At 17.4% G+C, this 13,594-nt stretch overlaps 4 protein-coding genes across 4 annotated transcripts; 2 read left to right on the top strand and 2 right to left on the bottom strand.

The window, feature by feature from the left end:
- Nucleotides 1–410: 410 nt before the first annotated feature.
- On the bottom strand, nt 411–4,892 carry PGAL8A_00433200 (conserved Plasmodium protein, unknown function; the record flags this gene model as incomplete). Its single annotated transcript, XM_028673064.1, has 1 exon — nt 411–4,892. The coding sequence occupies one exon, from the start codon at nt 4,890–4,892 to the stop codon at nt 411–413; it is 4,482 nt and encodes a 1,493-aa protein (XP_028529555.1).
- Nucleotides 4,893–5,666: 774 nt separating this feature from the next.
- On the bottom strand, nt 5,667–6,619 carry PGAL8A_00433100 (conserved Plasmodium protein, unknown function; the record flags this gene model as incomplete). Its single annotated transcript, XM_028673063.1, has 4 exons — nt 5,667–5,723; nt 5,862–5,935; nt 6,043–6,153; nt 6,301–6,619. 4 exons carry the CDS (start codon nt 6,617–6,619, stop codon nt 5,667–5,669), a joined length of 561 nt encoding a protein of 186 aa, XP_028529554.1.
- A 1,413-nt stretch (nt 6,620–8,032) lies between these two features.
- On the top strand, nt 8,033–10,849 carry PGAL8A_00433000 (CS-domain containing protein, conserved in, putative; the record flags this gene model as incomplete). Its single annotated transcript, XM_028673062.1, has 1 exon — nt 8,033–10,849. One exon carries the CDS (start codon nt 8,033–8,035, stop codon nt 10,847–10,849), a length of 2,817 nt encoding a protein of 938 aa, XP_028529553.1.
- A 621-nt stretch (nt 10,850–11,470) lies between these two features.
- Nucleotides 11,471–13,443, top strand: PGAL8A_00432900 (chaperone, putative; the record flags this gene model as incomplete). The annotated part of the gene is made up of 9 exons (XM_028673061.1): nt 11,471–11,588; nt 11,733–11,845; nt 11,979–12,043; nt 12,211–12,307; nt 12,504–12,611; nt 12,843–12,896; nt 12,990–13,039; nt 13,118–13,178; nt 13,366–13,443. 9 exons carry the CDS (start codon nt 11,471–11,473, stop codon nt 13,441–13,443), a joined length of 744 nt encoding a protein of 247 aa, XP_028529552.1.
- Between the last annotated feature and the right edge of the window lie 151 nt (nt 13,444–13,594).

Here is a 13,594-nt window from a genome sequence, read left to right as displayed (position 1 = left end):
TTTTTTTTTTTTTTTTTTTTTTTTTTTTGTGTGCACTAATTTTTTAATCTTTTTTTATAAATTAGATTTTATAAATATAATTATTTTTGTATTATTATTATTTTAAAATTAATTGAAAAGGAAAGCAATGTTTTAATTTGATATGTGTAACCAAATTTAATTTTTTTTTTTTTTTTTTTTTTTTTAATAATTATAAATTAAATGTGAATATAATATACAAAAAAAAAAAAAAAAAAAGAATTATTCATTTAAAAGTAGAAAGTAATACTTAAAAAAAAAAAAAAAGAGAAATATAACTATCAAAAATGTGTATATATAGAGTAAATAATGACTAATATAACGAAAGACTAAAGAACTAAAAAAGGAATAAAAGAAATAATTTTTTTAAAATAATTTTGGGATATTTATTTTTATATATTTGTCCAAATATGAAGATTAACTAATAGCAAATCAGATAAATTTTCAACATCATTCTCACTTGAAATATTTTTTAAGTTTTTTTGTAAGAATTTCGAAAGTTCATTTTTTAAATAAAAATTAGATAACAACTGAGAAGAGGAACAATTCTGGAAAAAAATATTTAGAAAATTCTTCCTATCATGTAATAATTTTATATTTTCCTTTTTATCTACTGTAGTACTCTCGGTACTTTCGTTATCCAAAATTGTATTTTTTTTATTAAAAAAATATTCAAGTATAGATAACATTAAATATTTAAAAGAAGGAGAATATTTTTCTTTATTTTTTAAATTATCATGTACATTTTTATAAAAATTTATAAAATCATACTCATTTAATATAATATCATTTTTAATTAATACCATCATAGATGAGAAAAAAAAGTAAGAGTATTCTTCAACAAAAATAATATATACTTTAAAAAGACATGAAAAAATATTTAAATTCCCATCTATTTTGTTATTATTAGTTGTGTATGCTTTTATATTACTCATGCTATTTTCAAATTCTAATAAATTTTCACTATCTCCTTTTTCACTTTCTTTTATTTCATTTTTTTTATCATTTGCCATTTCAAAATCATTTAAGTATTTTTCATTTTTCTTTAGATATAACAAAATTATAAAAGATTCATTCAGAATTTTTATGTAAATGTAATTATTACATAAAGTGTATAAATTCTTATTACTAAAAAAATTTTCGTAAAATTTGATAATTCTGAAATTTGATAAAAAGGAGTTTTCATTTAAAAGCGAAAATACGAAATGAGATATTAATGATGATGTTATCATAGGAAAATATATTTTTGCACAATTATAATAATATTGTTCATTCATTATTTTTATTTTATTAAAAATTTTTGTGTGTATATATTTTTCATTTCTTTTTTCAAGTAATTTAAATTCATCATATAAATATATTAAAAAGTAAAAAAAATTTTGAAACTCCTTCATCAAATTTATATCGTTTATGAAATGAAGGAATCTTTTTGGTAATATTTTAATAATATCAAAATAAATAAAAATAGATATTATTCTATTTTCATCTATTACCTCATCATTTTCCATATTTTTTTGAAATACGTTTTTTGATAATGATACATTTACATTATGACTATTCTTATATTCAATATTATTTATCTCTATGTTTTCATTAATAGTTTTCTTTTCATTTTTTTCATTATTAAATTCTTTTTTTTCATTGTCTTCCTTTTCTCTTTTCTCTACCTTTTGTTCATAAGCATTTAAATATTTTAATAATATATTTAAAGAATATTGCAAATTAATATGATATTTATAGAAAAAGCTTTTCATAACCGTTGATATTAATTCTTCTGAATTTATATTTTTTAAAAAAATATGAAAAAAAAATAAATAATTTTTCCCATTTCTATTTAAAACAATTTGATTTTTTAAAAATAGAAATAAGAAATATTGCTTACTATTAGTTTTTTTTTTTTTGTGAAATATTATTTCATTGCTTTTCAAAACATTATTTTTCTCTTTATCTGAAATTAAATAAAATAAAATGTGTAATAAAGCTGATAGGGATTCTGTATCATTATTTTTATTAATAAAATATCCTAAAAATTCCCACAATTTTTTTGAAATATAAAAAAAAAAAGGATTAATTGATGAACTAATATAAAAAAGGAACTCAAGAAATATTATAAATATTTTATAATTATTTAAATTGTTATTCACGAAACATTTTAATTGTGAAATAATAATTGATGATAAAAATTCATAAGGAAAGAAAAAATAGTTATCTAAATCTTTTTTTTCTTTATTTGCAAATATTTTTTTTTCTTTAAAATCATTAATATTATCAGTTATATTATTATTATTATTATTAATTAATACATATAATAATTTCTTTACAAGTTCAATATGAATTATAGACTTTTTAAAATAAGCAAATTTATATTTATTATTAATTATTTCTTTCATTATATTCATAAAAATAACACTTAAAACATTTAATCCTATCATATCAAATTCAATAAAATTATTAGGATTTTCCATTTTTTTACAATTCTGAAAATCATATTTCATTATTTGTTCTATAGATGAATAAAGCTTGCAAATGTTTTCTTTATTGGTATTAGTATTATCATTTTCATGATATGATACATTATCTCCTTTGTAAATATTATATTCATATTCTCCTTCTTCACTAATATTTTTCTTTCTGTTAATAAAATTATCTGATATATTTATGGTATTTTTTTCTTTATTTCTTAAATTATTATTCTCTATATTATTCAACTCATAAAAGTAATAAAGTTTCTTGTTAAATTCAACAAACTCATTTTGATCAATATTATATTTAACTAACTTTGATTTATTTTTTGAATATTTATCTATTTTTTCAATTATATCATCAGGTGCAAAAGTAAAAGTAGTAAAAATTATTTGCTGCACAGATTTCATATATAAATGAAACTCATCAAAAAATGAAACTCTTACATTTACGTCACTATTCTCATTAAAACAATATTTATATATCACCAATGCATCAGTAAATTTAATAAATATATCCAATAAGACATATTTAATTTTTTTTCTAATTAAGTCAAAATCACTTAAAATATTTTTTTTTTTCTTCTTTTTTCTTTTTTTAAATTTATTCCATATAAAACTAAATATATATTTAAAAAAGCAAAAATATTTTTTTATTTTTTTTTCAAGAAAAATAAAAATTGTTATAATTCGGTTTATACTTTTTTCTTTCTTTTCGTTTCTGTAACTAATTAAAAATTTTTTATTTAAATATAATTTCTCTAATTTTAATTTAATAATTTCTTCTTTTTCTTCTAAATCACCAATATTTACTTTTTTTTCTTCATCATTTTCGATCTTACTTATTATTTCACTACAAAAAAATAAAAATATTTCATTATTTAAACGGTTTGTTTTTTCTATTATTGTATAAAATAAATAAAACAGAATATAGTACGTTTTATCAAAATTATACAAAAATTTTCTGATGTTAAAAAAATTTTTTGTTATTTTTTTATCATAATTCAATTCATAAAAAATTTTCCTATTATGTAGGTAAATAGAGACTTGATCAATCACTTTATTTAAGCTTTTATAAAATAACATTGTTTGTTTAGGAGCATCTTCAATATTTTCATTATAATAAAAAACTAGTAAACTAACATTTTTTAATATGTCACTAAAAAAGTAATCTAAAAAGAGTACATGTTTTTTTTTATATAGACTTCTTATAATATCATTTATCATTTCATTAAATACGTAAAAAAATCTTTTTGAAATTTTTTCATTCATATAATGTGTAACCTTTTTTGCTTTGAAAAGAGTACATATAATTATTTTTAATAAATTTAAATTGATATTTATTAATTTTATCTCGAAAGCGAAACTACTTTTTTTTTTTCTTTCTTCCACATCTCCATTATTATCATTGCTATTATTTTTTATTAAAACAACATTGTCTTCATAATTACATATAAATGTGCAATCTAACAATTTTTTTTCTTTATCAGTTGATTTGTTTTCATTATCCTTTTTTTCTATAGAAGTATAATTTTCTATAATATCATCGTAATGTGTATTTTCTCTTTTTTTAAAATATATATTATTTATTAATATGTCATTTATTTTGGCTGAATTAAGTTCTTTTCTACATAAATCAAGATGATGTCTTTCATTAGGATTATTATCTATTTTTTCATATATATCTTTTTTTATTATAATCAAATCATTTATATAATTATTACAATCAATGTTGCTATTTAAGATATAATCATAAATTTTATCAATTAAGTCTAAAAAGAATTCTAGTAAAGAAAATATCATATTCATATAATCACAACTTTTTTCGTTTATATAAGTATAAATATTGTTAATTTGTTTTTTATTAATATATTTTAAGTCATTACTTAAAAACATTTTATCTATTAATTCTCCACTAAAAGTGTTTTCTTCCATGTAATAAGTTAAATTTTCAATTAATACATATATTAATTCAAATAAAATATAATAAATTTTTTTTATTTCAATTAGATGCAATTCATTATAAGAAAATAATAATATATCAAATAATTTTTTATTAAAATTGAAAGTTATGAATAATTCAATTATATCTAATGAATTCAAATTTTCTATAATTTTAGTAAAAATTATATACTCTTCATTTAAAGAATAATACTCTTCAATGACACCATTATAAGAAAAAATAAAATCATAAAATTTCTTTTCTTTTTTCAATTTATCTATGTAAGTATTTATATTTTCAATAATTATGTAAAACACGTTCTCATTTGAAATGTCTTTACACAAGTTTAACGTGTTCATCAAAAAAGTGTAACCGTCTTCTTTTTCTTTAATTTTATTTAAATTATCAAACTTATTATTTTCTCTTAATATATAGTTATTTAAAAGATTTTTAGGAGTTTCATTATCCATTTTAAAGGAAAAAAAAAAAAAAAAAAAAAAGTTAAAATTTACAAAAAAAATTGGTAAGATGATTTATTTGTTTTTTCTTCTAATTTTTATCTTGTAGTGAGACTTCAATTTCATAAAAATTTTTATATTCCTCCCAATTAATATAAATACAAAGATTTTTTAAAATATTGTAGAAAATAAAGAAAAAAAAATAAATTGAAATTTATTATAAGTTATAAAATTTTCATTTTTTTAAAGGAAAAAGATATAATATATACAAAATAATTTTTTTTATTTACATTATAATAATTAAATTCTAGAGAAATATTTTAAAATAAAAATACAATTTTAAATAATTATTTTTATAAATTGTATGATTATTAAAAAAATATTTTTAAATATGCAAAAGTATCAAAAATTAATTGCGTTTTTTACATATTAAAAAGAGATAAACAAGTTTTATGCTCTTTGAAAATATAATTTTAATTATTTGAAATTTCTACTATACACTGTAAATAAAATATTACTTTTTCAGGTTCTCAGTTGAAACAAAATAATTTAAAAATTCTTAAATTACATATTTTTTAATTTAAAATTATATTCTTACATTAAAGTTTAAAAAAAAAAAAAAAAAAAAAAAAAAAAGAAAAAAAAAAATTATTTTTTAAATAATTTAAAAAAAAAAGAGATAACAAAAAATATCAGTTTTTTCTTTTATTTAAAATAAAAAATTATTAATATGTACATGGATAAATGTAGACAATTTTATATTTTAAAAATTAATAGAATTATATTTTAGTAGAACAATTCTTCATTATTTAAATCTATTAATTTTCCAATATCACGTTGTATCTATAAAAAAAAAAAAAAATATATATATATATATATATATATACATAAAATATATATATATATTTTTAGGTGTAAAGTATTATATTTTTTTAAAAGAAATATTGATATAGTATTAAATATTTTGTAATATATTCAAACTTCAAATTGATTATAAATATTGACTGATGGAATTTTAATCATCACTATTGGTGCTTGTAATGAATCTAAAGATCCTATATATTAATGAAAAAATGAGGAATGTTTATATATATATATATATATATATATGAGGGAAGAATGATATAATTAATGCATTTATCTGCATATATATTTTAATAACCATTAATTTCTGTATCAACATTTAAAATATTTTCATCTTTTTTTAAATTATTTTTATCTTCTGAGATAAAATCTTCTTCATCATGAACATATTTAATAGATATATTCCTGTCTACAAAATTTGTAAAAGTAAAAACATGAAATATTTCATTTAAATTTTTTTATTAAATAAAAAAGAAATTAATATCACTTAATAGGAAATAATAACAAAAATAAAGTGTAACATAATTTTTTTTTTTTTTTTTTTTTTCTTTATTACCTCTTTTAATATATCCTTTTAATTCATTGTATATTTTATTTGACAAATTTTCTTGTTCTTTCATTAATATTTCTAAATTTTTTTCTTTTTCTTCCATTTTTTCTATATTCATATTCTCTGATATGTTTTCATTTTCTTCATTTTCATCATTTTCTAATAATATTTTCATTAATTTGTCTTTTTCATCACTTGGTAAATTTTCAGAATAATCTTTGTAGTAGACATTAATATGTGGTTTTATTATTTTTGATAAGCCATAAATTTTTTTATTAAATGAAAAAAAAAATAAAATAGGGAATATGGAATATAATATAGACATTTTTATTGTTTTTTAATGTTATATTTTTATTTTTTATTTATAAAATCTCCAATTATATTTTCAAAGAATTTTCAAATTTTAAAATAAATCTTTAAGGAGGGAAAAGAAAAAAAAAAAAAATAAATAAATTCTTTAAAACAAAAACACGTTTTTTTCTAATTATTAGTGTAAAAAAGACTTCTTTAATAACTTGATCAAGTAATTTTTTAAAAAAATTTTGAAACCCTTATTTTGGTATAGAGGAAAATATTTAGAGAAGCATATATATACAAATGAGTTTTAAATAATTAAATATAATAAATAAAATGTTTAAAAATTAAAAAAAAAAAAAATAATTTTTTATATATTCAATTATATAATAATTTGAGTATATACAGAAAAAAAAAAAAAAGTAATGAATTATACGTTGGGATCTTTTATCTCACTATGATGTTACAAAAAGGAAAAAAAAATTTTTTAATTATTTAGTTTCTCATTAATGTAGAATTTATTTAAATTATCATTTTAATCTATTATATTTTTTATAGTTAGAATGACTAACATAATATGAATAGATATTATGTCTTAAAAGTTCATTATTTATATTGTAACATTTCTTGATATTTTATTATTAGAAAGGATTAATGCATTACAATAAAAATATACCTTTTAACTTTTTTAAATAATAGTAAAAAAAATAATGAAACATACTATTAAAATAATATAAATCAGAATTTTATGTATGTGAGAAAAATGATTAAATAATTCTTTTACATTATTTAGAACAAGAGAAATTTTAACTATGAAATATAAGTGAACGTAAAAAAATAAATTTCATTAAATAATATTAGATTTTACTTGATAAAAATGTCTTTTACAATAAAGCATTTAAGACTTAATATTGTTAATATAATTCATTAAATATTTAAATATTCTAATATATTCAAATAATATTAAAAAAAAAAACTATTATTTTATTGAAAAATAATCCATTGAATTATAAGTTTGAAAAAAAAAAGTAAATTCCTCTTTTATATAACAATTAATTTTCAACTTTGAAAAAATGTTTGAGATATAATAAAGATAAATATTTTTCTTTTATAAATATATATATATATATTTTTTTTTTTTTTTTTGGTAATTTTGTGAATCTTTTAAAAAAAAGAAGTGTATAAAATGAATAAAGAAAATCTTATTATTTTAGTAAGTTATAAATAAAAAGATTTAATATTTATGATTTTTACGTAAATACTTTTATATATTACAATAGTTAAGCTTTTTTAAAAAAAAAAAAAAAAAAATATAAACAATAGTAATTAAAAAAATTTTGTATGAAAAGATATAAGATTTCATTATATTTTACTCTTTTTTTTTTTATGTGTTTCTTCATTTTATCTGCAAGGTCATCATGTGTATTAAAATTCTTTCCAAAAGATGACAAAATGGTTGTTAATACTAATTATTATTATTAATTGTGTAAAATATATAGATACATTGAGAATAAAAAGGAATTTAATACTAATTCTTAAGAGGGGAAAGAAAAAAGGAAAAGTATACTCAAGATGTTTTATAAATAATTTTTTACAGGCAGAAAAAAAAAAAAGAAATTCTCAATTTTTTCGAATTTATAGAGGATTTGGAACAACATGTTCATATGAATGGATAGAATCAGATGATAATTTAGAAATAAAAATTAGATTATCACCAAATGTAAGTCCAGATGACATTCAATATAGATTAAAATGTGATTACATATATGTTAAATTAAAAAATAAACCCAAAAGCGCAATTGAAGGAAGGCTAAAAGGTAATGTAGATGTAAATCTCTCTACATGGTTTTTGGAAAAATTTGATGATTATAGTGTATTAAATATATTTTTAAAAAAAAAGGATAGAGGAATAAATGAGTGGGTAGGAGTTGTAGAAAAAGAAAATATCTTACATGTGTCATACGAAAATTCACCAGATACACATAAACATTCCAATACATCATCACAAAAAAAACTAGACGCAAATATGTTATTATATACACAATATTTTGAAAATGCAAAACAAGAGGATATATATGAATTCTTGCTTAAATGGGCAAGTAAAAAGGCAATAAATCCAAATGACTTCGGAATTCCTACAACGAAATTAAAAACATCCGTTATGCATAATGAACATGGACTAGAAATTATTATTAGTGGATATGATTTAAAATGGGAAGCAGAAGATAGCTTATTATTAAAGTTGAGTTCTTTTGAAAAAGGAATAGAATTAAATGTATATAGAGGAAATATAGCTAGTGGGATTAAAGGGTTACATGGTAATATGATAAGTTATCTTGTACAAGATTGTGAAGAAAGAATCTTAAAAAAACTCCAACATGATTTGAAAGGAGTATTTTATTTAAACCCTTTATCTAAAAAAATAGAAAAATTGATGCATGAACAATCTCCTCAAAGAAGTTATAATTATATTTTAAGTGAAGATAATAAAAAGCATATCTCCTTAAATGATGAAAATACAAATATATCAAATGTAGATGCAAACGAAACAAGCAATTCTGAGAACAAAAAGGATAAGGAAGAAAATGAAAATGAAAAAAAAAAAAAAGAAATAAAAATAAATTCAGAAGATGAAGAAATAATTATAAAAGAATTAAACTTAAATTCTAAAGTCAAATTAACATGTGATGACAAAAATAAAGAGCCTGAATTTATGAAAGAATGGTCAGAAGAAAAAAAAATTGAATTTAGAAGAAATTCCGTTTTAGAATTAAAAAAAAATTTAGAATTGTCTCAAGAAAATAAACTCACTTTAAAATTAAAAGATTATATAGATCATATGAAATTATCTTTTGATTTAACAGAGGAAGAATCTAAATTAATATGGAAAAAAGGAATACTAAAATCAGATGAACAAAAAAATAGAGAAAAGTTTTATAAATTTACTGAAATAGAAAATTTAACTGATAAAATAAATATGTATAATATGGATGAAACAAATGCAGATGAATTTTCTTACTCATATATAAAAGAGGAAAATAATAATTCGCACGAAAAAAATTATAACAATAAAATGGAGAAATTAACTAATAAGGAGGATGAAGAAAATTCTGAAGAAAATGATAGTAATAGAGAGTTAACTACAAATGAAGAAAAAAAGGAAGATAATTCTTATATAGATTTAAGTCCAAATGTTAAAAGCGAAAATATTAATAAACGATTTTTTAATTGCCTGGAGGATCAACTACTAAGTTCCAATGAGGAAAATAAATTAACATTATATGATATTTATATGAAAAGTAATGACAATGAAAAAAAACAAATGAGAGAAAAATGGAGAATAAACGAATTGAGGTTAAATACCTTAATAGAAGAATTAAAATATTTAGATAATGATATAATACCAACAGTATGTAATAATTATAGAGAAGTCTTGTTAAGTGATGAATATCCATGTTTAATGAAATTAAGACTTCAGGAAAATCCTCCCAAAACAGTAGAAGAGAAAAAAATTTTACGAATAGTTAATTCATTTGTTATAAGTTTGTATGATGATATAAAAATAGTAATGGAACATGAAGAAAAAGAACACTTAAAAAAAATACAACTTATATGTGAAAAAGCGATTGAAGATGAAAAAGGATTAAATGATTTTATTGAGTCAATGAAGCCTTTACTAGATTACTCGTTTCTAGGTTATATTAAACATGCAATCAATGTGGAAAAAAAAAATATACAACTTCAAAATAAAGACTTCAGGGAAAACCCATCTGATTGGTTAATTATTTTAATGATTATACAAAAAGGAATTTATTCTATTTTAGAAAAAGATATATGGGAAGATGTCATACATATTTCTTCTATTATTTGCCACGATCATCCTGGTGTACGACAAACAATTTTGAAGACAATGGTTGCGTCTATGCCAAAAGCTGATTGGATATTTTTTAAAGATATTATTAAAACATTATATAAAAGTGTTCAGGAAAAAAAATTAACAGCTAACCATTTTCCAGATTTTCCTCATATTCCAGAAGCTATTTTTCAATTAAATTATGACATAGAGAAAATATTACCTGATTGGTTCATAAAAGAAATGCTTGATGAATATGACAAAAGTGTTATTGAACAAATGAAATTAAAAAAGCCTTTATTTTGGAAAATGAAAGAAACAAAATGGGACCAAAAATTTGTACAGGATTTTAAAAGATTACAAATTGAAAAATATAAGCAATACGAAAATAAAAAAGCAAAACAATGAAAAAAAAAAAAATATATATATATATATATATATATATATATATTTATTGATGAATTATTATATTAAACATTTAATAAAAAAGTTGTAATGAAATAAAAGGAGTCTTAAATATATAAAATATAAATAAATCTTCTACATATTATTTAGTGAATAAATACAAAAATTTTTCCTTAAATATATTCATAGATAAGTAATTCTAAATTTATTAATTTTGTGAAAAAAAAAAATTTGAAAAAATTTATAAGTAGGTATATGCATTACATTATAATAAGTGTTTTTTAATATTAATATTTATTACAAATTAAAAAAAAATTTATATATTGATAACGTAAAATGCATTAAAAATTTTAAATATTATTATTTTAATAAGTAAAATAGTATTCATTGTTTTTTAAAAAATACAAAAAATGCATCTTCATAAAATCATAAATTATAAAATAATATTTTAATATTCAACAATAATAGTTTAAATTTAAATTTTTTTTTTTGTTTTATAATTGAAGAATTAAGTATTATTTTTTGATTTATGTTTATATTTTTCCTTTTTCATTTTTTAATGTAAATATTTTAATGGTATTAAATTATAAACTACATAAATTATAAATAGTACATTAATAAAGCATGAATATATTAAAATGTTTATCTTTATTTGGAAAGCACAATACAAAAAAGATATTAAACTATCAATGTAGTTCTTCAAAATTAGTTAAAAATTATTTTATGAGTAAAAATAATGAATGTGTGTAAAAAGAGAAAATAAAAAAAATGTACTAGTTTTACATTTCCTTATTTATTATCTACTAAAGTTTTACAAAACATGAATCTAAAAATATATGAGATTATTAAATATCCTCTTTTTATTTATTATTTTTTTTTTTCATAGTTAATAATAAATATGGTGAAGCAAATAGTGATAATATAAAAAAGATTAAGAAAGTAAAATGCTATAATTGCCATAACAGTATTGATGTTGATTTAGTACCTTTTTTTTGTAAAGTTTGTTATTGAAAAAAAATTTTTAATTTAACATTTTAGTATAAAAAAGAATTAATTTAAAGTTAATAAAATATATTTATGAGCGTTTGTAAGTTTTTTTCACCGTTACTAATATTTTCTTCTTTTTTTTTAGAATTGTAAAGCTCTTATCAATGTTGATGTCTTCAAAATTTTTAATATTTTTAAACTTTTTGATTTGTATAAGAGAAAATTTTTGAAGAAAAAATTATATAAATATATAATAAAATATACATAATTTTATAAGTTATAGCATATAAAAAATTAGTGTGATATCTTTTTATTTGCTACTATTTACATATTTCAATTATGTTATAATTTTTATTATTTCATTTTATTTTTATCAGAGAAGAAACTTATGATATAGACAAAGCTTTTCTAAAAAAAAAATTTAATGATATACAAAAAATATACCATCCTGATAAAAATTCTCAAAATACAGAAGTAAACATAAAAAATTATAATAAATATATTTAAAGAAATTATATAAAACAAATATACCTTAAATGAATGTAAATAAAATAAATATTTATGTTTGGAAAATATAAAGAAAAAAAATAATAATATTAAAATAAAAGTTTATAATAATAAAAAGATGTTCTGAGTTAAAAATAATTTTATTTTTTCAATTTAATTATAGTTAGAGAAAATAAATGAAGTGTCAAGTTATTTAAACAATGCATATAGAACATTACTAAATGATGTTGATCGGGCTTTATATTTAATGGAAATTCAATATAATTATAAGGTATACATTTTACAGTTAATTGAATTATTTTTATTTTTTATTATACTAATTGTTCTTTTTATATATATTTAATTTGCATACATAAATTTGTATACATTTTTTCTTTTTAAATTCATAACTTTAATATTTTTTCATATTTGTCTTACACATTGTTTAGTATAATCATATTTAAAGATGATAAAATTTATATAAATATATATAATTTTTTTTTTTTTTTTTTTTTCTTTTAAGATACCTGAAGAAGAAAATATGGATGATGAGGAATTTTTGACTGAAATTATCAAAGTATAATTATTTTTTTAAATATTTCTTTAACTATTTATGTTTATAATTAAGTTATGCATATATAATTATGTATTCAATTTTTTTTTTTTAAAGATTAATGAAGAAATAACTAGTTCTAAAGCAAATATTGAATTATTAACAAAGTAAGATAAAAATGAAATTTTTTCTCTATTCCTTTTTACTGTTTTAACATTTTTTAATTATTTTATAAATTATTTTAGAAAATATAAAGAAATGTATGAGAATTATGTTGAAAACATAAAAACGTATTTCAAAGAAAAGGTATTTTTTTCCTTTTAATTATTTATTTTAAGTATTGTTGTTTTTATTAAGAATTTCATTTTTTAATAAATTATTTTATTTCATTATTTTTTTTCTTAGCAATTTTTACTAATTTTAAATATATTTCTTCTTACATAGTGATAATTATTCTATTTTTAACTTACATATTTTTATCAATTTTCTATAGGATTTTAACAACATTTTAAATGCTTTAAAAAAATTAAAATTTATAAATAGGATTTTAGAACGGTTACAAGATTTTTAGCTTTATTTTAAAAAAGGTCTTATATTAAGTCTATTTTATTTATTTATATATTTTTTTTTTTCTTTTATATTTTGTCTATTCAATAAGGAATAACAAAATGTAATTATATGAATAAAAAAAAAAAAAAAAAAAAAAAAAAAAAAAATTTTTT

Source organism: Plasmodium gallinaceum (genome assembly GCF_900005855.1).
Source record: "Plasmodium gallinaceum strain 8A genome assembly, contig: PGAL8A_v1_119, whole genome shotgun sequence".
NCBI classification, from domain to species: domain Eukaryota; phylum Apicomplexa; class Aconoidasida; order Haemosporida; family Plasmodiidae; genus Plasmodium; species Plasmodium gallinaceum.
The sequence above is the reverse complement of the archived record's forward strand: the minus strand, read 5'-3'. Positions and strand labels throughout refer to the sequence as shown.